Genomic DNA, 27,194 nt, shown 5'->3' with positions numbered 1-27,194 from the left:
ACTGTGCTGTCCTCCCATAGTCCCATTTATTAGCTGCCATTTCTCAACCACAAAGTGTGGCTATTAACCTGTAGGTTTCACCAGAACTCTAATGCTTTATAGTCCTTCGAATGAAGGGTTTAGTGCGGGCCTAGACAAAATGTGGCTCTACAGGTGGGTGTTGTGAGACTACAATTCCCAGCAAACTTTGCCAATTATCAGCTAGTTATCTGCTTTTAGAGCATGCTGGGGCTTGTAGTTTTGCAATACCTATAGAGCCACAGGTTAATTGAGCCATGTTCATTTACAGCCAGACTGTAGAGATGCACTCTGCTTTGAATGCAGCTGAATAATTGTGTGCTTGGAAGTGTCAGTATTCAGGTGTACATAAACTGACATTGTTCTATATTACAGTAAGATTAGCTCATGTACATGACGTACAAGTCTCGGTGACTATGCTTTTGTGTCTCCAGAACATGAAAAGCCTGAACCAGTCAAGGAGGAGCCGATGGAGGTGGATGCACTTTGCGCGAAAGAGGAGGAAACGTTTCCGGATGCGGATTTAATCAATGTGAGCCTTGGGTTTCAAATGAGGACGTGGTATAAGAAAATTGTTAAAACTTCTCGGTTGGATGGGTTGCTAGAACGTAGGGTCAAACAGTTTACACTTGAAGAGAAACAAAGACTGGAGAGACTGAAATTAGGCAGTGCTGCAAAACAGATTGGGCGTGTTGCCTCAGACCAGCAAAGAAGTTTACCTCTCGGCACTAAAATTAAAGCTAAAACTGATAACGAGTTAGGCGCTGCCACTAAACCTCTAGAAAGGAAGCTGAGTATGGACAGTGACGATGGCAGCAGTGCACAACCTGCAGTCCTTTGCACTGAAAAAAATCCGGACTTGCCTATTCAGGACACTGACAAGTCCACTAACTCTAGTTCTGAACCATGTCCCCCTTCAGGTGACACAGAGGGTGTACAAAAAAATTGTAGTGTGGTAGAATGTGAAAAGCAAGATGTGGATCAGAGCACTTCTTCTCGGAACAGTGATGTGCCTGCCAGGTCAGTAGAAACCAAAGAAGAAAGCCACAACAATGCAGATAAACTTAATGACTGTAGTGATTCCATTACCTGGGCGGAAGACCCTGCAACCACGCTGTCTTCAGACCGTGCAAAGTGCCAGGATTCTCTTAAAAACAGTTTACCCAATCTACATGAGGTTAATCAGGATAAAGATCATCTAAATGCAGAATTGACAACCACTAAGTCTGTTCTCCCTGAAGAAAGCCACAAATCCAATCTTGATGGAATCGAGGTCGGCAGCCACCAGGGCTGCAAAAATCAAGAGGCGGCAAAGTCAGAAAACAACCGAAATCCTGTAGAAACAAATCAAGAAAGCTTATGTGACATCAAAATGGACTGTACGAATGGAGACCAGCAAGGCCAGGGTGAAAGGACTATTGTTGCACCTAAATGTTTGGATTTCCACAGCAAGAAATGCAATAAAGATATTCACTCTGAAAAGGCAGAGGGAGACCTTACACCTCAGGTCAATGGGAAAGAGGTTTTCTCTAATAAAGGACACAGTTTACCCCATGACCTGTGTGAAAACCCGTCTGTCCATGAAATCGAGCCGAAGGTAAACATCTCGCGGGCTGTCTCTGAAAATGGAGGTAATCTAAAAGAATCAACAGTGAAACCTTTGATGAACGGAGACATCAATATGGAGGATGCGGAGGAGAAAAATGGCATCTCTGCTCAGTTATCAGCAAGTCAATCTAAAGATTATGAGACCGCCAAGGAAAATGAAAAACTATTGACTAATTCCCAAAAATGTGTGGGGGAGGCTTTTTCTCACAATGTAAAAATACTTGATGGTGCTAGTGAGGCAGTCCCTCAACCCTTTCTGAAGAGGAATAATTCCATTTGTGCAGTAATAGACAATGAAGCAATCCAGAAAGACCTGTCCTCTCCTGTAAACTCCGGGGAGGAGTCCAGTCTAAGTAACGATTCCACCGAGCAGAATGGGCTGGACACCGTGAACGTGGGCACCAAAATCCAAACTATTGTTACTGAAGTCACTACTACAACTAGGACAACTACAATTACTAAAGTCATGTCGCCAAGTCCAAAACAGGAGGGTGTTCTATCCATAAAAGAGCAGTGTAAAACGGTGGTGACCACCACTTTGACGGACTCGTTGACCACCCCGTCTGGGACGATTTCATCTGCAATGACCGTGAGCAAAGAGTATTCCACCAAGGACAGAGTGCGGTTGATGAAATTCACGAAATCAAAGAAGTCGAGGTCTGGCACGGCTCTCCCTTCGTACAGGAAATTTGTCACTAAGAGCAATAAAAAAAGCATATTTGTCCTTCCAAATGATGATCTCAAAAAGCTCTCCCGAAAAGGTGGAATACGAGAGGTGCCCACATTCAATTATAACGCGAAGCCAGCGCATGATATTTGGCCATATCCTTCCCCTCGGCCGACATTCGGAATAACTTGGAGGTATGTAGACTTTTTCTGCTACTTTATCTGGCACTTGAAGATACAAGATTTCTGTATCTGATCTCTTTTCATACTGCTGTACTCTGCAAAAGTGGATCAAAACCATTTGTTTCTTAACTGCAGAATTTGAACAATAAATTCTTGCCTCTCTGCAATTAACTGTACCATTTTCCTAAGACGCTTTCAATTATTTAAAATATATATTTTAATAGTTTTTTGCTCCCCGCCCACCGACTAAACTAATAATTGTTTAGTACGCCACAATATAGAACATGACCTATAGTGCAATGCTTTCTGAACTGGAAATATATATCCCAATTATGAATGTGCAGGTTTTGTTAGTGAATGACTGTTCACAGCTGGATACTTTTTTTGCCAGGCATGTTGACTTGTGTAACATATAATATTCTGGCTGGTAGTAGGGATGTCGTACTGTAATCTTAGATTATTTCACTCTAAAACTGTTGTTTTGCCTTGTGTACCCTAAAACATATTCTGTACATCGGTTTATGTTAACTGTGTAATGGTTCTGTTTGTCCCATAGTTGGCTCTTCCATGTATCTTTTTTTTTTTTTTTTTCCTGTGCGCTTCAAAGTTGTTAGCTAGAGGAATGCACAACTACATACATTCTCATACAAGCGCACATCTCAGAAGTAGAGATAGGGACACTGTTGGATATACGTCATAGTGATCTAAAATTAAAAGCTCTACACACTTATTGAAATTGCAGGTGTTTGTGATATCTGAAATCAGACCTTTTCCCACCTTTAATGTGATCTTGCAACAACAAAATTGAAATGGAAAAACAAATGGACAATTTTTGGGGACATTTAAAATAGAAAACCTGCACTGTAGTTGCAAAAGTGTGAACACCCCTTTTAGAATTTTTATATTCACGGTACATACCTATAAATATTGTTCTATATAAAGTGAGGCACAATATTTGGACTGTGTTGACTAATTATTACCCATGGTGGTTTTGAAGGTATCGGCTTCAGACAGTGAAATCATTGGCTGGTGTGAGTCTGATGCTGCGTCTTCTATGGGCAAGTTTGAGGTGGGATGACATGGCGTCGAAGCCTCCTCCTGGCGGTGGGATAACGCGTACAGGTATGCTTATTATTATTATTGTATCCCCATCAGTACAGGAGCGCAGGCATGTTAATTTTTCATTGGTTTGTAACGTGACTGGAAAACTTATGTATTTGGTAGAATCTTCAGAAACGGAGATCACTACTACTGAAATAATCAAGCGGCGAGATGTCGGGCCCTATGGGATCCGCTCAGAGTATTGTATCAGGAAAATAATTTGTCCGATAGGTGTTCCAGAGGCACCGAAGGGTAAGACCGCAGTGGTGTACATGCCTTTCAGTTTGTGTCCCTAGGCTGTTACAGAACAGCTTTTCACACACAATATTCCTGTTGCAGAAACACCAACTCCTCAGAGGAAGGGCCTTCGATCGAGCGCTCTTCGCCCCAAAAGACCGGAAACCCCCAAACAGACTGGCCCAATCATTCTTGAGACCTGGGTTGCAGAGGAAGAACTGGATCTGTGGGAGATCAAATGTTTTTCAGAAAGGTGTAATATCGTTATTTAAAAAAACAAAAAACATACCTATTGAGTTCTCCAGTCCTATGACTCTTGTGTTGATTTAATTTCACTATCAATCGTTCTTGTTCGGTCCTCAAGATCTTGGTTTATTTACTGCTCTAGTTCCACCATAATTCCTTTTATTGTGCTGCCCTGTAGAATGTTCAGGCCTAGTTTCCACCAAGATTCATTGTTGATTTTGTTTCCTCCTTCTCCTTCCAGGGTGGAGAAAGAGAAGGTTCAGGCTGGAGAGCAGCACAGTAAGAGCAGTGACCAGAAGAAGGGAGAAGATGCCAAGTCTCAGGTGGAGGCTCAGCTGAAGCAGCAGCGACTGACAGCCCAGCAGGTGGGTGAAAGCATTGACTGCAGCCTAAACGCTCTTAATTCATGTTCATTGGATTGTCTGTAATGTGTTATTCTCCTCCAGCATTAGTGTGTTCACAGATGGTTTAAGTTTGACCTGCTCGGAGGTGGGGTACTGGCAGAACCCAACCTCCATAACCTCCTGTGGCTGGATCGCTTATAAATAACTTATTGTATACGTTTATTTGTGTTGTTGACGCAGCGTGTTTGTGTGTATATTGTTTAGCAATGCAGTGTGTATTTTTGCTTCAGGTATTTTTGAAAAAAACATTGGGTTACATTGGAATAGGAAATCATATATTTATGAGTTTCTCGTTTGATGGAGATAGTGTTACATTGACTGCTGTATACTTTTCCTTACAGGGGTTCATTATACCTTTGTGTCCTGTTCTTTGTGGCCTGTGTTTTAGGGTTTCTTGAGGATATGTGTCAGTGAGACAGCAAGTCATTTGGGAATTTACAGATTGCTGCAAATTGTGTTTCTTGTTCTTCCACTGTTAACCATGAGGTATAGAGTGCGCTGGAGCATACAGTGGTGTCAGGGTTGGTTAATGAGGCAGAGGGCTTGATTACCCCCTGGTAACCCTGTGGGAAAAAAATTTGTATAAAGGGCAGTAGAGCCCCATGTAATGTATAATACCGTCTTTGTACACACTTTGGAGTGTATCATCCATAACACTGGTAGGTGTTTCAGAATGGTGCAAATAAATACCATTCTGTGTGCAAAATCCAGTATTCCACCTGTCCCCTGCATTAGTCCTGTATCAGACTGATGAGAGCTAAACTGTAATGCGTTTCCCGGCTGTCCCGTGTTCAACCCAGTGTCCTATGGCAGCGCTACCCAGTAGTCCTTGGCACTTTCAATCAGTGAGTGTCTGGTGTCGAAGAATACCATTAGGAGTGGTCAATAACTTCTGGTTACTGATGGTAGGTGCTGGTACCTCCCTCTAGTAGAATGGCAAGTTGATTTATAAAACCCTACGTATGCCTGCTCCCAATACATGATTTTGTCACCTTCGATCTCTGCCCTTGGTTACCTGGTGTGAGGAGAAGATCTTTATTTCTGCAACTGAATCTGGTCTGTTCCCAGACACAGCAGTGTCTTGGACATCCGTGGCTAATGGTGGCGAACATTTACCAGTCTAACTCTGTATACTGCCTTGAGAGGTTCGGCCTACTTGAGAGATGCATTCCCACTATACTTGGATCACCATGTCTACATTTTTTTCAGGGTAGCGCTAATTATATTCTGTTCCTCTTGCTCTTTCCTGACATCTGGAGCGGTTCAGGGCTAGTTTTGTAACTTACCCCTTTATAGAGTGCAACAGTATTGTTCAGATCTCCCAACTGCACACCATCAAGTGTTAGGTATTGGAGGGATTTAGTTGTCACTACTAGGCTGCTTCAAGTCCACATGTTGTCAGAGGCTTGGTCTAGGCACCATTTAGTCTGAGCTGGAGAGGTCCAGTCTGACGTCCAGGGTTTTGTTACCAGTGTCTATCATCCCCTTTGAGTTGAATTCTGGTTCAGGTTTGGCAGAGTCTGGTAGCACCAGCTACAGGAGCTATCTGAGCTCTGGTGCGGCGCTTTGCCTTCTGGGGCTTCCACAAGGTCGCTTGCCTTCCAATTTCATCAGAACCCATCCCGAAGCCATATTTGAAGGGATCTGCCGTACTCAGGTCCTTGACTAGGTCACCACAGGCATGGCAGCAGAACACTGCTGGTCCCTCCCATTGATCCAACAGGCGAGAATATACTTGGCATTGCCAGGCTGCGGATGAGGTAGTACAACTTTGACTGACCTTGACCACCCAGTTAAAAAGATTGAAACATATTAAATATTCTTACACGTTGATTCCATTACATTCACAAATTACGAATGCAAAAGACGATTCAGAGTTAAATTTAAGATTGCAGCTGGGGTCTATGGTCCACTTGTCTGCTACTCCATAGAAAGGTTTTCCTGCTGACAGCCTATACACTCCTGCACGTCATACAACCATACATGTGTGTGGTTTCTGTTTGTATATCTGTTCCACATATCGCTATCTTTCAACTAATCTACAATGATCTGTGACTTTAGAAACGACTGGAACAGCAAAAACTACCACTGATATGCAGCACTGCAAGCACAGTCCCGACCAGCAGCACTTTGACCCAACTTTCCACTCCGCACAAAGTGGTGGTGGGCTCCTTAGCAAGCACAGTTACCTCTGGAGCAAAGGTGGTACTTGCAACGAAGGTCTCTTCTCCTGCCACGGTATCATTCCAGCAAAACAAGAACTTCCACCAGACGTTCGCTACATGGGTGAAACAAGGACAGACTACGACAGGTAAATGGAATGAATATGATGCAATGTTCCTTTTAAGTCTTCATGGCGTGAAAGTGCTAGTGCTGAAACTAAAGCAGTGGGTAGTGCAGAAAAAGAGGGAACAGCCTTGCCTGGACACTGATAACAGCTATGTGTGTGCTGCCAATACAAAAGTTAAAGCCAGAAGGGAAAACAGAGCTCAAGTTGAGGCAACTGATAACTTGGCACGTGTGCTGAGCCCTTCTGCAGTACTGAGGTCTCCTAAATATCGAGGGCTTTTAGATTTCTTTTTTATGTTAGATCCAGTTTAGCTGGAGAAATTATGGGTTTGTCATGTACTAATCGCACATTGAGGCAGTAACTAGACCATTGGATGCATTGTGTTTTGTAGCCTCGAGCACTGATATCGCATGCACCTCAGGCCAAACCTTCCAGATAAGCGGAGGCCCAGTATCTGTGTCAGGGAAAGTCCTCACCACGCTGCCTCTTCCAGCCAATAGCAAGATAGTAGCTCTGAATGTGCCCTCAACACAGGGAGGTAGGGATGGATCTTGCAATTTTGTTTTGACCCTTTTCATTGTGTCTATCTTATCCTGAGAAGTCCTCTCTGTCCATCCAGGTGTTGTTCAGATGCAGCAGAAAGTGCTAGGAATAATCCCATCTAGCACTGGAGTACAGCAAACCTTCACAACGTTCCAGCCTCGTACAGCAACGGTCTCCATCCGTCCCAATCTGGGAACTACGGGTACCACTGGCACCACCCAACAGGTATGTACTGCTGCCCTCAAACACGAACGTAACACAGAAAATGATGGGGAGTCTGGGAAGATAGGAGCCACAGACCAGGTGGACCCATGGGAATGGAGGAAGCCCTCTTGTGGGCTTAACAAGTATTCACAAAAAGGCAGCCTATAGATTCACTAATACGCACTACTTCATAATTGTTCACCGTTAAGTGCCTCAGTGATGTCACTTGTTGCTTGTGAGTTGATAAGCAACACTATAATACATATAGTTTCCGGCTGAAAAATAACTGCTTCCAATGTGTGTAGTGTAGGTTTTGTTCCACATGTCCTTACAGACGTCCGGGTGGTAGTTGCAGTCTCTTTATCAACATTGATTTTTCTGTTCCTGGTGCCTCCAAGCTGTGAACAGTTTTTACACTCACAGGCCTAACCTCTTCTTGGACACTAGTATACAGACTAATGGTAATCGCTATTAAATAAAATAGAAAAACACCAGTTCAAACTTAAAGACAAAACAGAATTGTTGAAGCCACTTTCTACAGAATTGAGATCCTTGCAGTTGGTTATAGAAAAGATGTTGATTCAGCGCTCCCTATATATAGGATCTGTGTATACTGCAGCCACACGGGGACCGGAGGGGAAAAAGGGATGGGGGAGGGAAAGGATAAAGGGTAGCTCAACCCTTGTACACAGTATTGATAATAGTAGTTGGTCCCTGGGCCCATAGACAATGTACCTTTTGTAAAACAATTTAATAAATCATTGATAATATATTCATACAATGCTGTACATAACCACATAAATAACAGTAGTAAATGACTTTTAAATGGTATATCACTGTAAGCCCCTTGTAGGTATCAACCATAGGTAACAACTATAGAGGGCCAATAATGGACCAAATACATATATGATGGTTGTAAAACAGCTGGTAGCCAAATGAGCTGACCGTTGGACCAACAACACTATATTATAGTCCAAAAACACTGAATTAAAGTCCAAAACAATATCTTGTATTAGTCACAAACAATGTCCAAATGTAACTTCCATAAGTTCATCCCTCCTGAGCGGGGATATGTAACAAGTGAAGGTGATGCAAAACGGTGAATGATCCCCAGATAGGGATAGTTCAGTTCCGAAAAACAAATCCTGGTATATGCGTATTATAAGCCAGATAGGTCCATCGGGTGAGCCCAATTATGGAGACTGGTTTAGAGGACTTACCCTTAGTGATGCAGATTGCGATTCACAAAATTGTGGATAGTCCTAACCTGAAAACGCTCCTTTGTGTGTTGGGCCTGTTGCCGTGGTGATGTTCCTCATGTCCTGTTGCCTGGCGGAAGTGTCCGTCTCAGAGTAAATGTTCTTGCGCATGCGCATGCGACTGTAATGCCGCCGCTCGTAGCGGTGGTTGAATGTGCTTGTTCTCAGCAGTAACTGCAGAGAGCTGCACAGCTGAGTGGTTGTGTGGCTTCAAGCCAACGCGTTTCACCTTGGGGCTTCCTCAGGGATTGTAGAAGGGGGCCCATTGATTAGTTTCTTATAGGCGCCCATGTTCCGGGTAGGCCACTGATAGGTTATCATATGCCCCATCTTTGATGGACAGATCTCTCAACCAATGGGGGTAATCATGATGAATGAATTTGTTTTCCTTTTGTGTTGTTGTGTATTCCACATTTCGTGTTGCTTACCTATGGGGCTTAGGATTGATTGATAATGTACCATAATTGGATAACACAGGATATTTGTCCATATTAATTGTTAACTTAAAAAGTTATAGTCTTATTGGTAATGTTCCCAGATAAGTTGCAAATATTGCATTTTCCTTCAACTGGTTCCTAGGTTCATGACCAATGATGGTGTTTGGGCTATTTATGCCACAATATTGTGGCCCATACTTAAAGTGGGTAATGCCATTCATATTCAACAATACATTTAAACAATAAAGTCGTATTGGATACTCGGGATTCCCACACCGGTGGTGAATGTGGGAATCCCGAGTATCCAATAAATAGCCCAAACACCATCATTGGTCATGAACATATGACCGTATACATATATACGTTATTTATTTTAGCAATATGGCAATAGGAATTTGTTGCAAACATAAGCAATACTTGCCACTGTGCAACTAGCAACAAGGACTACTTTTACCCGGAACTCCTAGGAGATGTTTATTGAACGATAGACATTGCACCACTGAAAAAGGACTTTTGACTCCTTATAAAGGAACTAGTTGAAGGAAAATGCAATATTTGCAACTTATCTGGGAACATTACCAATAAGACTATAACTTTTTAAGTTAACAATTAATATGGACAAATATCCTGTGTTATCCAATTATGGTACATTATTAATCAATCCTAAGCCCCATAGGTAAGCAACACGAAATGTGGAATACACAACAACACAAAAGGAAAACAAATTCATTCATCATGATTACCCCCATTGGTTGAGAGATCTGTCCATCAAAGATGGGGCATATGATAACCTATCAGTGGCCTACCCGGAACATGGGCGCCTATAAGAAACTAATCAATGGGCCCCCTTCTACAATCCCTGAGGAAGCCCCAAGGTGAAACGCGTTGGCTTGAAGCCACACAACCACTCGGCTGTGCAGCTCTTTGCAGTTACTGCTGAGAACAAGCACATTCAACCACCGCTACGAGCGGCGGCATTACAGTCGCATGCGCATGCGCAAGAACATTTACTCTGAGACGGACACTTCCGCCAGGCAACAGGACATGAGGAACATCACCACGGCAACAGGCCCAACACACAAAGGAGCGTTTTCAGGTTAGGACTATCCACAATTTTGTGAATCGCAATCTGCATCACTAAGGGTAAGTCCTCTAAACCAGTCTCCATAATTGGGCTCACCCGATGGACCTATCTGGCTTATAATACGCATATACCAGGATTTGTTTTTCGGAACTGAACTATCCCTATCTGGGGATCATTCACCGTTTTGCATCACCTTCACTTGTTACATATCCCCGCTCAGGAGGGATGAACTTATGGAAGTTACATTTGGACATTGTTTGTGACTAATACAAGATATTGTTTTGGACTTTAATTCAGTGTTTTTGGACTATAATATAGTGTTGTTGGTCCAACGGTCAGCTCATTTGGCTACCAGCTGTTTTACAACCATCATATATGTATTTGGTCCATTATTGGCCCTCTATAGTTGTTACCTATGGTTGATACCTACAAGGGGCTTACGGTGATATACCATTTAAAAGTCATTTACTGCTGTTATTTATGTGGTTATGTACAGCATTGTATGAATATATTATCAATGATTTATTAAATTGCCTTGCAGTTGGTTGATGATGGAGCATGAAATGTGATTGTATTGCAGTATCTCCCAACACACTAACCATACACAGCCTTGTCATTTTGTAGGTAATCACTGCAGGAACACAGATCAGACCTGGAATGACTGTCATCAGGACCCCCTCCATCCAGCAGTCCCCACTAGGAAAGCCCATTATGCGGACTCCACTCGTGGTACAACAAGGAATCCTCCAGTCTGGTACTTCATCTCCCTTCTTTAAAACATTTTATGCTCTTGGCTATGTCTGTCTTTCAATTTCCATTGTGTGGATGGTTGATTTTTGTGTTTTTGTTTCTGTTATAGGTCAGCCTCAACAGGTGGTCACTCAGATAATCAGGGGTCAGCCTGTCACCACTACTATTCCCATTGGTACTACGGTTTCCAGCGGAGCACATAAGTTGGGCACATCTGTGCAGCAAGCTCAGCCCCAGGCCACTACTGCACAGGCTAATAGAGCCCCTCAGCAGGGGCAGGTGAAATTAACTATGGCTCAACTCACACAGCTCACCCAGCAACAGGTAAGATAGAGGTCACTGACAGAACCCTCCAGCTCACGGAGACTGCAAAGATTAAACCAACGTCATTACCGATGCCTTCAGTAGAAGGATGCAACTTTTATCTGCCTTTCTTGTTTTATCTAGGGTGGAAACCAGAGCCTCACTGTTGTGGTCCAAGGCCAGGGGCAAACCCCTGGGCAGTTGCAGTTAATTCCACAAGGAGTGACTGTGATACCCAGTCCTGGGCAGCAATTAATGCAGGCTGCAATGCCAAATGGCACCATCCAGAGGTTCCTTTTCACACCGATGCCCCCAGGATCCACATCAACAGCTACTGCTGTGACTTCCACAGCCGCGTCAGGTATGTTTCTTTATACAATAGATGATGGGTGTTCCATCACTATTGGAGGGCAGGATAATTAGGACTGGAACTTGACTTCCTCCATTTAGCTACAGACATCTTGCTAGATATGTTTGCAGCACACTGTTTTATTAGTGAATTGGTGAACTCCAGGTATGTACAGGTTTTTTACTTTTATAAACTTGGATATATTGCTTTTTTGAACTGGTAAATCTCATGCTGTAATTAAATGTCCCTTCCAAAATGATTAATTGTTTTGTATCTGTACATTTGCAGTGCCGGCGGCATCAGAGCAGAGGTCTGCATCTCAGTGCCCTGCTCAGAGTAATCAGTCAGCACCTCCTCCACTCGCTCCAGCCCATTCTTCTCAGCTGCAGACACAGGCCCAGCCTCTGTCCACAGATCAGGTCCCAGCTCCTCCTGGTTTACCACCTCAGGCTTCTGATCACCCTCAGTCCTTGCATCAACCACAACAGCCACAGACATCTCAGCCACAATCTGCTGTGCCATCTGATGACAGCCAGCAGAATGCACCAACCAGCACATCCCAGCTGGTGCCAGAAACGCCACAATTCAAAGATTGTCAACCGGCATTGCCGGTCCAAGCCCCAGTGTCATCCGAGACAAAGACTTCTACTTCTCAAGTTACAGTCCAGACCCCCATATCTGAAGTCACTGTCCAGGTGCCTTCTGTACACGGGCAACCTCGGCTTGTAAGCCGACCCCAGGTTCAAACCTTGACATCCACTCCAAGCCAAACACAACCCTCACTTCAGATGGCACTGCCGGCTTCCTTCCATATTCAGTCAACGTTGCCCCAGCAACAGCTGCTTCATTCTGCTCCCCAGCCAAAGTCTCAGCCCCACATCCAACCAGCCAATCAAGTGATGGTGCAGTCCCCACCACGTGCCCAGCTGCAGATCCAGCCCACTCAGGCACAGGTCATCACAGTGCCCCAGCTTCACCAGCAGGTGCAAGTCCTCTCCCACTTACCATCACAAGTTGTGGCTCAGATTCAGCAAGGCGGCATTCCCCAGCAAATAAAACTGCAGCTACCATTCCAAATCCAAGCAACAGGAACAGCACAGACCCACCAGATCCAGAATGTTGTGACAGTGCAAGCATCTAGTGTCCAGGAGCATCTGCAGCTGGTAAAGCAGATGCAGGAACAGAAAAAGAAACATCAAGAAGTGAAGCGCGAGCAGACTCTCCAAGGCACAAACCAAAGTGAGATCATTCAGAAGCAGGTGAGGAACCAGCAATAGTCTCTTCAGGCTGTCCTGACTTTCCTAGTGCAGTGATATATTAGCAGTGTTCCAAATATTTGTCTTAAAATGCATTGATAAATCTGGCAAGTGATGTTAGCTGTCTTTGTAGTTTATGGCAACTGATATTTAGAACTCTAGCAAGGAAATAACAAGAATAGGTTTTGTTTGGGGGGGTGGGGGAGGGGGGGGATTCTGAGTCTTAAGGTACCAGGAAGAGATTGTGGTTTTCATTTATTAGCAACTCTGCTCCTAATGCAATTATATGTCTTGTATAAGTCATATTCACGAAAGGAGAGCTGTAGAAGTGTCACTAGCTATCGTTTATACGCGTATGTTTCAAAAGGAGATAAAATCTCATCTCGGGTTGTTCAACGTGAACAGGGCGGACCCCACTGATTGGCTGCCTTCCCCATTTCTGAGTTTTGGTAACAGGAGAAGACCGCTTTGGGAAAGGGGGGGGGTTTCAGGTATTGGAGAACAGCAGCAGTGAACTCCTTTCCGTCAGTAATAGAAGGATTCTAATGAATTCAGCATGTGTGCTGCCCCCTGGAGGTCCAAGAAAGCAAAGCACCACAGCTGACATCGAAGAGCTCTGTCTGTGGCAGCACTATCCTCTTGGAGTCATATTCAGCTAAGAGTCGACACCCGAACTCAGGAAACAAAGTCCTAGAATGTATATGTAGCGCGTGAGATTTAGACATGTCACCCAGACAGCTAATCCTCTAATCCCCCTCTGGCTGTCCTGTGATGAGCCCAGTGTTCTGAGCCAACGCTCTGCCAGTTATCCTACAGTCTTGATTCAAAGTAAGTGATCAGTAGGGACAAGTCAGTCACCAGCAAAGAGGTGCTGCAGCAGCTACACAAAACACCCAGAAGCAAGCGATTACAGGAGCCTTATGGTGGCACATCTGTCACAGATTTAAGTGGTGGCTAGCAATGGGATAACCAACCAAGTGTGGCCAGGTCCCTCACGTATTTTAAAATGGTTTGGTTAATACCTGAAGTTGCGGCGCCAATCAGATCAATTTGCGGCGCCAATCAGATCAATTTGCGGCGCCAATCAGATTAATTTGCGGCGCCAATCAGATTAATTTGTGGTGCTATGTGCCTGGTGTGTAGAAATATGATTTTAAATGTGTTTTGTAAAATAAATGTGTATTTAATGTGTGGTGCCGCAGCATTGGGTAGGGGATTAATTCCCAACTATACATGCTGGAAGAAGAAATGGCTGGTGGTCCAGTAGGAGTTGGGACGCCCCCCCGACAGGTCACATGAATGCACCAGGTGCTCGGGCATCCTGACAGATTCATCACGCAAAAAAATCGTGTTTGAGCTCTTAGTTCCAGGAGCTGTAGCAAGGGGACCTCTGAGTCTGGCTGCTCACCCTTGTAACAAAGTATTATTATAAGGCGCGGCAAAGGGTCCGCAGCGCCGTACATTACATATACAAAAAAACAGAGACCCAAGACATAACATGATACAGAAAGAAGAAAAATACATACAAACACAGGTAACAAGGTAAAGCACATCAAATTATATCTGGGACAATGTGTGAAAATGATGGTAGAAATCAGCGATAAGTAGGCCGAATCTAAAGAAAACAGGGCTAGCGAAGACGTCCAAGAGGTACAGAGGGTGATGGAACAGTAGAAGGAGCACACAAGGAAAGAGGGCCCTGCTCCTGAGAGCTTACATCCTAAAGGAAAGGGTGGTACTAACTAGGGGAGAGAGCCAGGATACAGGAGTTAGGAGGAGGGCTGATAGACTGGAATAAAGAAATGAGTCTTAAGGGCACTTGCCACAGTAATAGGCAGTACACCTGCTTGTGAGCTGGCATTCCAGTAATTGAAAGGAATTAAAGATCACTGTGAGATCCCTGGTAGTAGTGGCACCAAATTTTATTAAGGACTTTACTGTTCAAGCTGAATTTATAGTTTGTATTTGGAGCAGTACTCAGCCAGGACCTGAGGGGGGCATGCCATAATTGAGGAGTAGTGTTTGGCTATTGTTCTGGGTAACACCCAGTGACCAAAGGACCAGTAGTCGTATTGTGTGAACATGTCCCTTTGGTGGATTACAGACATATGGTTGAGGAACGTGACTGGGTCAAAATATACACACTTGATGCAAGACATGTTGCTTAATGCTACAGAGCCATGTGGGTTATCTATATAAATGAAATGTTTAACTATGTGAAAGTACTTGTACATGTTACAAAATAGTAAATGAATGTTTGAGGTAAGACCTCACCCCCTAGTTGGTCGAGTTTGGGTCTGGTGTTGGTCTGCCTTCCCTGCTCTGGAGTGTTGGGAGCTCCACAGTAGCTCCATGCATTGGGTAAGTGTGAGAGAGGCACCAGCAGTGTTCAGGCTACTACAACCACAAGTAGGGACCGTAAAACTTTAGGGCTGGCAGTATACAGAATGCTCCAGTGGAACAAAGCACCACAAGTGAACCATAGATGAGCTCTGTGTGTGACAGCAGTAGGACTGCTGCTCCGAAGTCTGGGTATTATCCTCCTATAGCTATATTTGTCTTGGAGGGGCACCCAACCTCAGGGATCCAAATTCAGGAAGGTTCTTTAGTTAGGAGATTTAAAGTGAAGTCTCTCAGACTCCCTGGCAGTGTGTGTGTGTTGGGTAGATACATCGGCCACTTTACAATGTGTGTGTAATGGTCCGGGCTGATTGACGTGCAAGATAAGTGACTCAACCTGGGCTGGTTGCCGCCAAAACGTGTTCAAAACTATACAAGGGGCAGCAAAGCCCCATTTAAAGGGTGTGTCTGTACATCCATTCGTTTGCTAAGGCTGTTATGTGTGTGTTTGTATAAAGCTCTTTTAAGAGCTTGTGTGTTGAACCCAGCTCTGCATGCTCCTCTGCAGTTATAATCCTGAATAAGCGGTCAGAAATATCAAGCCAGAATAACCAGCAAATAGAGTACTAGGTCTAGGAAAAAATCATGTACAAGGGCAGGAAACTGCTTAAGGGATTAAAAAAAACAATGGATAGTTCTAAACAGAACATATAGATGACTGAGTCAGGAAGGTGTCCATATTTGCTGATAATACTTTAACCCTCCATATAGTTAACTGGACTGTGACATGGCAGATGTAATGTAGATAAATGTAGGTGTCTACACCTAAGCCTTGGTAATAACTGCTACTTGCACAATACATGGGAAAAACAGATTGAAAACAAGGTGCCAGGCAGCAGCTTCAAAGGCAAATCGCATCCTGGGTTGCGTAAAAAGGGATTTTGGACACTTCACTGTAAGAAAGTCTTAATAGACCTAGAGAGGGTTCCACGGTAGGCAGCCTCATTAATAGACCTAGAGAGGGTTCCACGGTAGGCAGCCTCATTAATAGACCTAGAGAGGGTTCCACGGTAGGCAGCCTCATTAATAGTGGTAATTGGAAGTGTTAAATTCTAAAGAGAAGTTGGAAAAACTAGGTCTATTTACTTAAGGGTCAAAAAGGTTTTATTAAGATTATATTTATAATGTGTGTATGTATATAGATAGAGATATGTAGCCTCAATTGTTCAAATAAAATGAACAGACCAGCACCAGCATGCCAGAATACACAAGCATTTTAATAGAGAAGTAGAAAAATACAAAAAAACTAAAAAAAAGAAAAAAAAATCAAAGAAAAAGATACATTACAAAACATTTTCTGCCCACATTTTTGGGTCAGAAAGGATTTTCCCCTTTTTGTGAATCTCAATGGGCAACTTGTAACACTGGGAATTTCTGATTAGCTTCCCTTTAGATCAGGACAAATAGAATTTATAAAACATGTAACTTGCTAGAGCCCAACCTTAACTGTTTTAACGTATTTCTGCTTCTTAGGTTGTGATGAAGCAAAATGCGGTCATCGAGCACTTGAAACAGAAGAAGACAATGACCCCGGTGGAAAGAGAGGAAAATCAGAGGTAGGACACATTGGTCAACAGTCGTAATGTCTACATGTTCGATACTTGTTTAGAGTTTAAAACCTTTGGTCATATCACCTTTTAGAGTGATCGTGTGCAACCAGGTGATGAAATACATCCTGGATAAGATCGACAAAGAAGAGAAACAGGCCGCTAAGAAGCGAAAGCGGGAGGAGAGTGTGGAGCAGAAGAAGAGCAAACAGAATGCCAGCAAGCTCTCCGCCCTGCTCTTCAAACACAAGGAGCAGCTGAAAGCGGAGATCCTAAAGAAAAGGGCACTTCTGGACAAAGAGCTACAGATCGAGGTTCAGGTATTGTATTGTTCTATTGCAGCTGAAGGACTGGGAAATGAAAGCTTAATCCATTCTGAATTCTCTAAACTGCTTACAGGAGGAGTTAAAGAAAGACCTGAATAAGATCAAAAAGGAAAAAGAGAGAGCCCTTGCGGCTGCAGCCGCAACCCCGCCCCCGCCGCCACCACCACCACCTCCTATGCCCTTACCAACCCCACCACCAGTACACAGACCGACACCCACCTCCCCTACATCCATTTCCACCACTGTGTCTTCCCATAAAAGGAAGCGAGAGGAAGAGAGAGAGCCTGCCCCTTCCAAGTCAAAAAAGAAGAAAATGATTTCCACTACCTCAAAAGACAGCAAGAAAGACAACAAGATCTACTGCATCTGCAAGACGCCGTATGACGAATCAAAGTTAGTATCTGTTTTAATAGGGTTTACTTCCTAGGTAGTACTCTGTTACACTTGTTTGGGCTCGTCCCCAACCTCCTCCCCCAATGTTGTTTGGAAGTCCCCCAGAGTACTCTAATGTTTACTGTAGTAAAGCAGCAATCTACTGGCTATATTCTTTTCAGTGCAGATAATTTTCTATCCCAAGTGCTGCTTCTTTCAAATGTTCTTTAATTTATGGTGTGTTTATACAGCGCCAATGAAAATACCCAGCGCTGTACAGAGAGCGTATGTAATCGTTCACATCAGTCCCTGTCCCATTGGAGATGATAGTATAAATCCACATACATACACACACACCCCTTTTGGAGACCTAAGTGCCCTTGTTAATAATATGTGGGAGTGTGGCTAATGTTGGCTGTAGACGTATCGTTATTCCCAACGTTTGCATTGAAATGTGATTTTACTGCAGGGCCTAACACTACATTACTAGAAATGTCCTTTCTTGTGGCAACAGTTCAGTATTTAAGGGTTAAAAAAAGGTGGTGTTTTCAGGCATGAATATACTTTCTACTAGATCATGGTACAAACATTTTGCTTACTGGAGATATTATTTTATTTTCAAATGCATTGACTTCAGTTTGTTTGCCTTGTGTAAACCCAGCTTCCTTTGTGGATCGTCAAGTATCTATTTTATCAAATACCTATTCTATCTGCATGGATGGAATAAAAAGTTTATTTATTAGTGTACATAATTTTTGTTGGTTGCTTTAAAAATTGCCACATAGTCATCAAGTGTCATTACTCACATAGTTTAAGACACATAATCTAGTTGGCAGCATTGGTGTGTACAGATGGAGCAGGGCTTAGTGTAGCAAACACTGAACTACAGCTAAGCATTGCCTGGAGAATCTGCTATCCTGTGACAAATCTGTGCTCAAGTTTGGGATATTTCAGTTAATTGTAATTAATGAAATTAATTGTAATATCAATACAAGTTTTCTTTGCTTCATTTACTTCACTAAATTATGCTCCATATGTACAGTTCATGTGGACATATCAAAATGCAACCAAGTCTCCTGCCATTGTTCCTAACCTGTGGCTTGAGGCACAAATCATGGTTTCTGGGCATCTATGTTGGTCTTTGTTTTTGTTGAATCTGCAAAACTAGTGTGCATCGCTAACTAATAAAATAATTTGCCTTTTTTTTTTATTTATTTTTTTTATTATCATTTTGATATTTCTAAACAGGCATTTTTAGTTCAAAATTTGTACCCATCAATGAAGCCACCCCCTTCAGTTTTTCCCTCCCGCTGACCATGCCCACCATGTAACAAATATGTTCCCTGTAGCAAGGGACCACCAAGTACTACTATATCATACCAGGGAAGAGTGACTATATCCAGTCCGCTTCTATAAAGCTGATGGATTAATTACGCCAGCCCCATCGCCTCCCAGCTGGAGGTAATGGGGGGGGGGGGTCAGGTAAACATGAAGGGGTGTTGTCCAAAATTGGATAACACTTAAATGCTTCAAAATGGAACAATGGGTCCTAAATCTGACTGAAAATGTATTTTCATAGATTTTGTTTTTTTTCTGTTTTAATGGCTCTACGACATCTGGTTTGAAGTAGACTCGCCAGAAAAGATTATCAGATGGGCTAATCCAATTGCAGATTTTATGTACTCTATTATGTATGATCATCTGTCTCTATAGACGTTGAGCCAAGATATCATCACTTCTAATAAGTTTTGATTTATAATTTGTCCTTGCCATCCCCTTTAGTGTATAGATTATAGTGATACTTATAGTCACTGTGCTGTATAACAGCCCAGTCTGTGGCTTTCTTTCTGCATGTAAGGATTACACAACCTGTGGTACTACAAGTCTCAGCATGCTCTGCCAGCCTGTGGTTGGTAAATCATGCTGGGTTTTGTAGTTACTAAATAAGACTACTTTATATAGTCACCGTTTTACTATGTCCTACCTATCTTAGGTGGCGACACAAGATCATATGGTCAAGGTTTGGTTTTTTTGTTTTTTTTCATCCTCTCAGTATGCTTACAACTCTGCCATTAATTCTTATGTATTTACACACTGGCTTAATCTTGTAACCGCTGCTGCTTATTGTATTAGGAAGAGCCAGGTGTGTCAGGACAGGCCAGGTAAGTTATGGAGATTGTAGACAGGCCCACCAGTCATCCTGTCTACCATGCCATGACCTTTTATATGTTATCGGACATCTGCAACACCTGTGACACGCTCATTCTTGTTGTGGTTTGGTTCATTTGTGTTGTGCCTTGTGCATGGTGCCACCTTAGACAGTGCTGTGAGACTTGTACACTCGCTTGGTCTTAGTTTATCCAGATATTTGATTGGCCGTTTCATGTCATGTTATCCAGATAATGTAGAACGCCATAAAGATGTATAAGATATACCAGGCAAAGTTTCTCAGTGTCTACAGTCCCAGAAGAGCGGTGCGGAGCATGGGTCTGCACATTATTCCCCTTGTGTGTGAGTAGAGTAGATAAGGGAATCGGGCAAGCTTCACAATGTGTCATTGTGTGTCCTGCATGCGATGGTGCCTTTGTATATCCACGTCACCAGCCTCATGTAGTGGTGTGTGTTTCTATGCAGAGGTGAGCACAACTTTACCCAGGGCCTCAAGGCCTCTCACAGCTAGACTTAGTAACATGTGGGGGATGCCAACACTCCTGATGTCACCGGTCAGAGCATGAGGTAAGGGAAAGAAAAGACGCTTCATGTTTAATGCGCTGCTGGGCAAAGTAAGCAATGCACTTTTATTTCCAAGTTTAGAAAGTAATACGTTGCGTACCACAACACAGCTACTGTAATTTCACAGTCTAATGTTTTATAGGCTGGATCTGTCCCAGATGTTTTCGGCAGATGTATTTGTTTCCATTCAAAAATATAAAATGTATTTTGGCAAGTTGTATAATTTTATTTTATATGATCTGTAAATGGAAATTTAGTGCTATGTTTTAGACTTGGTACAAGCACGAAATTCTAAGCCAAATTGTGAAATTTTAGTCCAGGACACTCAGTTTAAAACTTCTGTGTTAACACAGTCTGTCATGGAAGTGGTCCATCTATTTGGAAAGGTACTGGCTTTTCACATTTAGGGGTGTTGGTGAACTACTTTTCTAGAAGTACAGGCTGCAGTTGTCTCACCTCTGTATAGAATGTCATTAGCTGCCATTCATTGCAAAGCAAGACACACCTAGGTGATTCCACTCTGTTATATTGAGTAATTGCTCCAAGTGACAGTCTATCCACCAAGGAAGCTGCGGACTCTACAAATGTTTGAAATCCTGGATGTTTTCTCTGAAATGACAATGTTGTCATCAGGTCACTATTGTGAATATGTTCTAGGTTCTATATTGGCTGTGAGCTTTGTGCTAACTGGTATCACGGAGAATGTGTTGGCATCACAGAGACGGAAGCAAAGAAAGTGGATGTGTACATCTGTAATGATTGTAAACGGTCACAAGAGGGCAGCAGTGAGGAGTTGTATTGTATCTGCAGAACACCTTATGATGATTCACAGTGAGTTCTGGTGAACCTTTTTGCACTAACTAGACAGCGCTCGTTGGATATGTACAGCAGATGCTTGTCTCCTACCTTTTCCCTAGCTCAGTACCCTTATTAACCGACCTGGGCATGCTTTGATCCTCTTACTGCTTTTGGGGACGTATCTGCTCTCCTGCAGACCCCATGGGGAGTGAGTTTCTTGCAAGCACCATCTTTCTGGTTACAATATATGTGATGCATGTTTTCTGGACTGATGACGGCTGAGCATCGTACCTTTTTTATCTGCTTCACATCTGGAAATTGATTAGCTTTTAAAGGACTTCTTTGTTCTAAAGCATTTGATGACCTCTTCTCTTCTTTACTAGTCTGGCACTGTGTACCGCAGCTATGAAAATACGGGCCATATACACCAAACTTTGCTTAGGGGCCTTGGATATAACAATCCCTTAGACTTAAGATTTATGTTTTGTTGTGTGGTGCACGTTCCTACGCTGCTTATCTGTAGTTATTTTTCTTTTTACTGTATTTGTCAATTGTTGACTGCCTTGGAGATTATAAACGCCTGTGTTTTACGTTGGTGTGTGCAGATTTTATATTGGTTGTGATCGCTGCCAGAACTGGTTCCACGGGCGCTGCGTTGGGATATTACAAAGCGAGGCGGAGTACATAGATGAATATGTGTGTCCGGAATGCCAGTCCACAGAAGATGCCATGACTGTGCTCAGCCCTCTAACCGACAAAGACTACGAGGGTTTGAAGCGGGTCCTGAGATCATTACAGGTGGAGTATTTAATGAATCGCTGTCATAACTTTAAACAGATAACAAGACTGGCACTTAATCAGTTTCTTTTCTAACCCTGACTTTTGTTTTCTCTTTAGTTTTGAGAACACGTTGTAGTGGACAAAATGTTACCAAATGTGCTTTGTTTTTAGTTTGTTTTTTGTTTTTTTTTAATAAAATCCATTTAAAGGTTTTCCAGAAAGTTCACACTCAAAAACATAACTAAATTGTAAATTAACGGTCAATTCATTCCTTTTTTTTTTACTTTTGTGTTAATACAGCCTGCATGAAAAGCAAAGCAGTGTTTAATGTGTGGAAACGGCCTCTGAAACCCAGAAAAGCCGCTCAGACACCAGATATATTTAGAACGAATCCGTTTTTCATTACCAGTCTTCATATCTTTCAAACGGTGTTAGTTTTATTCACTTTATTTCAGGCAAGACCACAGATTCCTTCTGTTGCGGCATGATAACCAGATCGTCTTACAGCAGCACAGAGTGATCTGACTCAGTTACAAATGTTACTTGTTTACTAGATAACTGGCGGTGCATGCAGGATATAAGATTGCCTCAGTAATGTTTAGCTGATCACGTAGGGGTTTCGTTACTTATTTATTTTTCTTCTTTCCCGTAGACACATAAAATGGCCTGGCCCTTCCTGGAGGCTGTGGATCCTGAAGACGCACCAGATTATTATATTGTTATCAAGGAACCAATGGGTTAGTCTGTAGATGAGAGCATGTAGAAATAACCCGCCGTAATGTGAATTGTTGAAAGACGTTATGCAGTTCTATATTACGTACATGAGTAGCCATCGGAAAGTTTCCTAGCTTCCTAGGGATTCATTTTTCTGGCCTATTTTTCTTTAATTCCAACCCCCCCTGCCTGGTTTGTATGACATCACATCAACGGGCAGAGCCATCCTCACCCCCTGTATATCAAGCAGGTGGATGAGCAAAAATGCCATTTGACACTACCGCCATAATAGAGAAAATCCTTTGTATTTTTGGCTCTGAACTCCTAATTTCTGATTTAATATTACTATTATTCTCCAAACCATTAATATTACTGGTCACCACTGTTGATAAGTGCAGTAAATTTTCACTGGCACAGAAACAGTGCGTTGGCCCCTGATATCCATGATTAGGGCAATATTATTGACACTTAGTCCTCTGCGTTGGCTCTGATCTCTCCTGGGTGCTGAGGTCATTCCCTTATCTGGACATGCATAGGCTACTCCAAACAATAGTGTTACTGTAGAGTATGTGCTCTAAATATGTTTGGAATGGGGCAGGACTTTAGCCACGTACTGTGTTTAGTTAGCAATCTGAGGCGAGTGTTTAGGTTTGGAAAGTGGTAGAACAAAAAAAATAAACATTTACAGTGTAGTAAAGCCGGTCACTGTTTGTCTGTGTAAGCTTCCTGGCGGAGGTGGAGACGGTTTATCACAGTCCAGTAGCTCACATCACATGGTCTCGCTCTGTGCACTGACATTATATGACCCTCAGTGAGTTAACAGGAAGGACAAACACAAGATTGGAATGTTCCTGAATAGCAATGTCAATTAGTGTTTGCTTCTTTGGGGTAGTTTATGGGGTTTATTAAACTTGTCACGTAGACTTGACTGCTGGGCTCCAGACCATTGCTCTCTCTGTGTGTGAACATAATGGGAGATTCACCCAACTGACTCCGATTTTCTTTATTATTGTTTAACAGACTTGTTGTTTTAAGCCTCCATACTACATAATCAATCTCTCCAGTGTTTGTAGAATGTTTAATGAATCAACCACTTTTATCCTGCAGATCTTGAGATCCACCTCTGTGTAGTCGCCCTGTAGAAGTTCTGTTAGCTTGTATTGCTGGTCTAGTTGCCTAGACATTGCGCAGTGATTTTGCAGATGCCAACACTTTAATTGTAGAAATGGCTAAACCCTTGGTGTGTGGCAAGGTTTGGATCCTCATGTCTTTGGAATATGACAACACTATATCCCAAGTGCAATTCATTTTTGTTCCTTTTTACAGACCTGTCCACCATGGAGGAGAGAATACGGACCCGATACTACAAGAAACTGACTGAGTTTGTCGCTGACATGACCAAAATATTTGATAATTGTCGTTATTACAACCCCAGTGAGTCCACATTTTGCCAGAGTGCTGAGATTCTAGAGTCCTTTTTTGTACAGAAGTTGAAAGCATTCAAGGCCAGCAGGTGAGACAGACGGGCTTTCATGATCCTGTTAACACTGAATTAGTAGTCAGATATTTTCTGTCTGTCCAGAATTTTAACATGGCCCAGTGAGGCCCTGTATCCATATATGTATGTCCCCACACATCCAGTGCCACTAATACTGATGTTTCATCACCTCTTATTCATTTGTATGTTATGTACATTTCTGAAAGTGACATTAAGAGATAAAAAAAGTAACCACCATCCTAAAAATGTTACATATTTGGGGTCCTGCTGTTCCGGCCATTTATTAGAGCCCCAGAGTTAAGTTTGTGATGTCTGCCACACTTTCCTCACTCCTGGGCCCCCAGTAGGTTGTCACACAGGCAGCGTGTATTCCCCCATGACTGTGGGAATAGAGCAGGAGCAGTGGTCACATGCAGGAAATCGCTGTTCCCATCCCCAAAGTATAGCTTTGTGGGATGGGGGGGGGGATTGTGGGGTTTGTTTGTTTTTTTTGCTGGGTTTTTGTTTTGTTTTTTTTTTTCTTTTTTATTTTGTTTTTTTTAGTCATTTTATGTTTGGTAAGTATCTAACTTTGGTGTCATTTTAGTAGGCATACTGGCAGGAAGCCTAGTGTAAATACTTTGCCATGTTTTTAGTTTTATTCAATATATTCTTTCTGTCCCCTGAAATTATTGTCTGAATGTCAGTAATCTATCTTTCGTATAGGGCAAAGCACATTTTAATACTTTAGAGCACATTTAAAGGTCATGCATCCATGAGCACCTTCCAGATCGCCTACTGTGTGTTCACTGGTAATTGCTGTACCGTCCGTCATTGTCTGTGCGGCATCTTCCTGTTAGTCAAGCAGTGTGTGACAACTTGCTCATCTCATTGCATGCTCTGTCTCTTTTCTCTTGCAGATTGTGATTCTTGTAGACAGTACAGCTGGATGTTGGATTTTTGTCTCCCATCACTTTGTTTTTATTTTTTGGCATTGTTTGAAAGACAATACAAACCCGTCTTCTTACCCCTGCCATCTCTCCAACACCGCACCACCGGACACTTTAATTTCCATATAACTTTGTATACTGTGCTGAGGACGTGGGGGAAAAGTGCCTGGATTCTGTATTTGTACATGTATAAAGCGCTGTGGTTTCCTGACTACAGACATGCACCAATCATTGTAACATAGTATATATTTTGTACATATATTGTATAATTTACCTGACATCATTTGTGAATATCCCATAAGCCACTTGAGTTGATGTGTAGAATATTTTCATCATGTATGTATGTTTGTTCCTTCCTTCCCCGTTTTGCAAATAACCTGATCGCCAAATCTTAGTTGATCACCCTGTGTTGACTTGTGGGTGGGTGGCCAGGTGGGACTGTTTACAATTGTAGGATAATTACATCAGGTCTCCAGATGCAGATTATATCACGTATCCAATCGTAGTGCCCCTGTCATCGTTTTATTAACTTGACATTGCTTTTACCCTCCCGAAAGTCGATGAACAGACAGCTGTACCTCTGTGTAAATCTTGACGTTTTCTGTACCGTACAGGTCTCATAACAACAAGCTGCAGTCAGCCTGTTAAACGGACACGAGCTACGGACCTGCTCACTGACATTTGTGTGCTTGGCTTGTCAGCCAACAGAGCTGGAGAAACTTTTTATTCTGCACCTCGGTCAAATAGGATTCTTGGCTTAATTTGTCCAAAGGACAAAGGATATAAAGAAAAGGGGTAAGCGGGCGGCACTCACCTACTTTTTAGCTCTGATTTAAATCCCTTTATCCTTGCGACAAAGCAGGAAAAGATCAGCTGAATTTGGGGGCAGTGGATTAAGCGATGCAGTGGACCCTGCTCCACGTATCATGTCGCATGTTCTTCAGTGAAGAAGCTGGTTTAAAGTTCACACAGATGACTTTTTGACTGTATTTATTTATTGTTCAGAGACACTTTTTTATTGCTACTCTCATTTGTCGACTAATTATTTTTTCTTATTAAAAAAAAAAAAAAAAAGAATTTTCTAAAATGAAAGAGTGGAGAAAAAAAAAAAAAAAGGCAAATTGGACCCTATCCATTTAATTCGTCCTGTATTTTAACACAATTCCTATAATTAAAAAATGAAACTAAGAAGTACAAGTCTTTTCTTTCTATGAAAGGAGCTGCTACCTGTATATTTGTGCACACTCAAAACTGGTGATTCAGCTGAATTTCTTGTTCGTGGCGGGAGAAAAAGTTTTACAGCAATCTTGCAAAGAAAACAAAAATAAAACCACAAAACAAAAAAGTTAGACTGATGACTACAAGACTGTTTCGGAATGATGAAACCAGACCCCCTTCCCCTCCCTCCTGCTGCGCTCAAGCTGCCAGGCGGGATTCTCTTTCAAGATATCTTCTTTGTAAACATTTGTCAGATTGAATTTTTCTTTCTTTTGTATGTAAAACTCAAAATATGGATGTATATGAAACAATAAATGGAGGTGAGAATCTTCTAGAGACCTTTTGAGGTATGTGCTGGTAACTGATCACTTTAATATCACAATTTTCAAAACAATCAAATACATTATGTTTGCTATATATTACATTGTTTACTTTCTACATCTACACCCAGTGCAGTTTTCCTGTCCAGCCTATTGCCTTGTGTAAATGAGGAATGACACCGCAGGTAGTGTAAAAAGGATTATTACTTTTGACACTTTTTATGGAGAAATCTTTGCTGATGTTTTTAGTGTGTATGAGAGAGAATTAGATTTCTGTATTTCTGCCTTCAACCCCAGGCCAGAGCAGATGCAGTAAACTCCCATTAGGTGTGTGGCCGAAGCTTATTGCTCTCAAGACCTTCCACCACCACTGATGATTCACTTTGATAAAGCTGACCGCATTAGCCAGGGTTTGTTCTCGCATTAAAGCGCAAGTAAATCCACTACTGATTAATTTTGTGTTTGACTGAATCAAAAGCCTTAAGTAACTTCCTGTCCCCTAGGTAACGGACACATACTGCGCTTACACTGTCACACAGGTCTTTTCTGGTTTTATACTAAATAAAAGCTGTTTCCGTGTATCCCATGTGTAGAAAATGCTTTAGCTATTGAGGTATAAAT

General features: G+C 42.4%; 1 protein-coding gene across 10 annotated transcripts in view; it reads left to right on the top strand.

Moving 5' to 3' along the window:
* BPTF (bromodomain PHD finger transcription factor) overlaps positions 1 to 26,599 on the top strand; it is a 42,144-nt gene extending 15,545 nt beyond the window's left edge. For 5 of the 10 annotated variants that reach the window (XM_075178016.1, XM_075178020.1, XM_075178017.1 and 2 more), the window contains exons 13-32: positions 453 to 2,487; positions 3,473 to 3,597; positions 3,700 to 3,828; positions 3,916 to 4,066; positions 4,301 to 4,424; positions 6,525 to 6,774; positions 7,145 to 7,291; positions 7,373 to 7,521; positions 10,905 to 11,034; positions 11,140 to 11,354; positions 11,478 to 11,694; positions 11,971 to 12,941; positions 16,812 to 16,894; positions 16,980 to 17,205; positions 17,285 to 17,604; positions 20,974 to 21,147; positions 21,720 to 21,912; positions 22,547 to 22,631; positions 23,935 to 24,121; positions 25,650 to 26,599. In XM_075178016.1, the coding sequence (XP_075034117.1) occupies positions 453 to 2,487; positions 3,473 to 3,597; positions 3,700 to 3,828; positions 3,916 to 4,066; positions 4,301 to 4,424; positions 6,525 to 6,774; positions 7,145 to 7,291; positions 7,373 to 7,521; positions 10,905 to 11,034; positions 11,140 to 11,354; positions 11,478 to 11,694; positions 11,971 to 12,941; positions 16,812 to 16,894; positions 16,980 to 17,205; positions 17,285 to 17,604; positions 20,974 to 21,147; positions 21,720 to 21,912; positions 22,547 to 22,631; positions 23,935 to 24,121; positions 25,650 to 25,683 (5,945 nt within the window). In that variant the 3' untranslated portion in view covers positions 25,684 to 26,599. Of the gene's footprint in view, positions 1 to 452; positions 2,488 to 3,472; positions 3,598 to 3,699; positions 3,829 to 3,915; positions 4,067 to 4,300; positions 4,425 to 6,524; positions 6,775 to 7,144; positions 7,292 to 7,354; positions 7,522 to 10,904; positions 11,035 to 11,139; positions 11,355 to 11,477; positions 11,695 to 11,970; positions 12,942 to 16,811; positions 16,895 to 16,979; positions 17,206 to 17,284; positions 17,605 to 20,973; positions 21,148 to 21,719; positions 21,913 to 22,546; positions 22,632 to 23,934; positions 24,122 to 25,005 lie in introns of all 10 variants that reach the window. The other 5 variants (XM_075178018.1, XM_075178023.1, XM_075178022.1 and 2 more) reach the window with 5 other exon arrangements.
* The last annotated feature ends 595 nt before the right edge of the window (positions 26,600 to 27,194 follow it).

This window comes from Mixophyes fleayi, chromosome 6 (genome assembly GCF_038048845.1).
Source record: "Mixophyes fleayi isolate aMixFle1 chromosome 6, aMixFle1.hap1, whole genome shotgun sequence".
Classification (NCBI taxonomy): domain Eukaryota; kingdom Metazoa; phylum Chordata; class Amphibia; order Anura; family Limnodynastidae; genus Mixophyes; species Mixophyes fleayi.
This window is presented reverse-complemented; position numbering and strand designations above follow the sequence as displayed.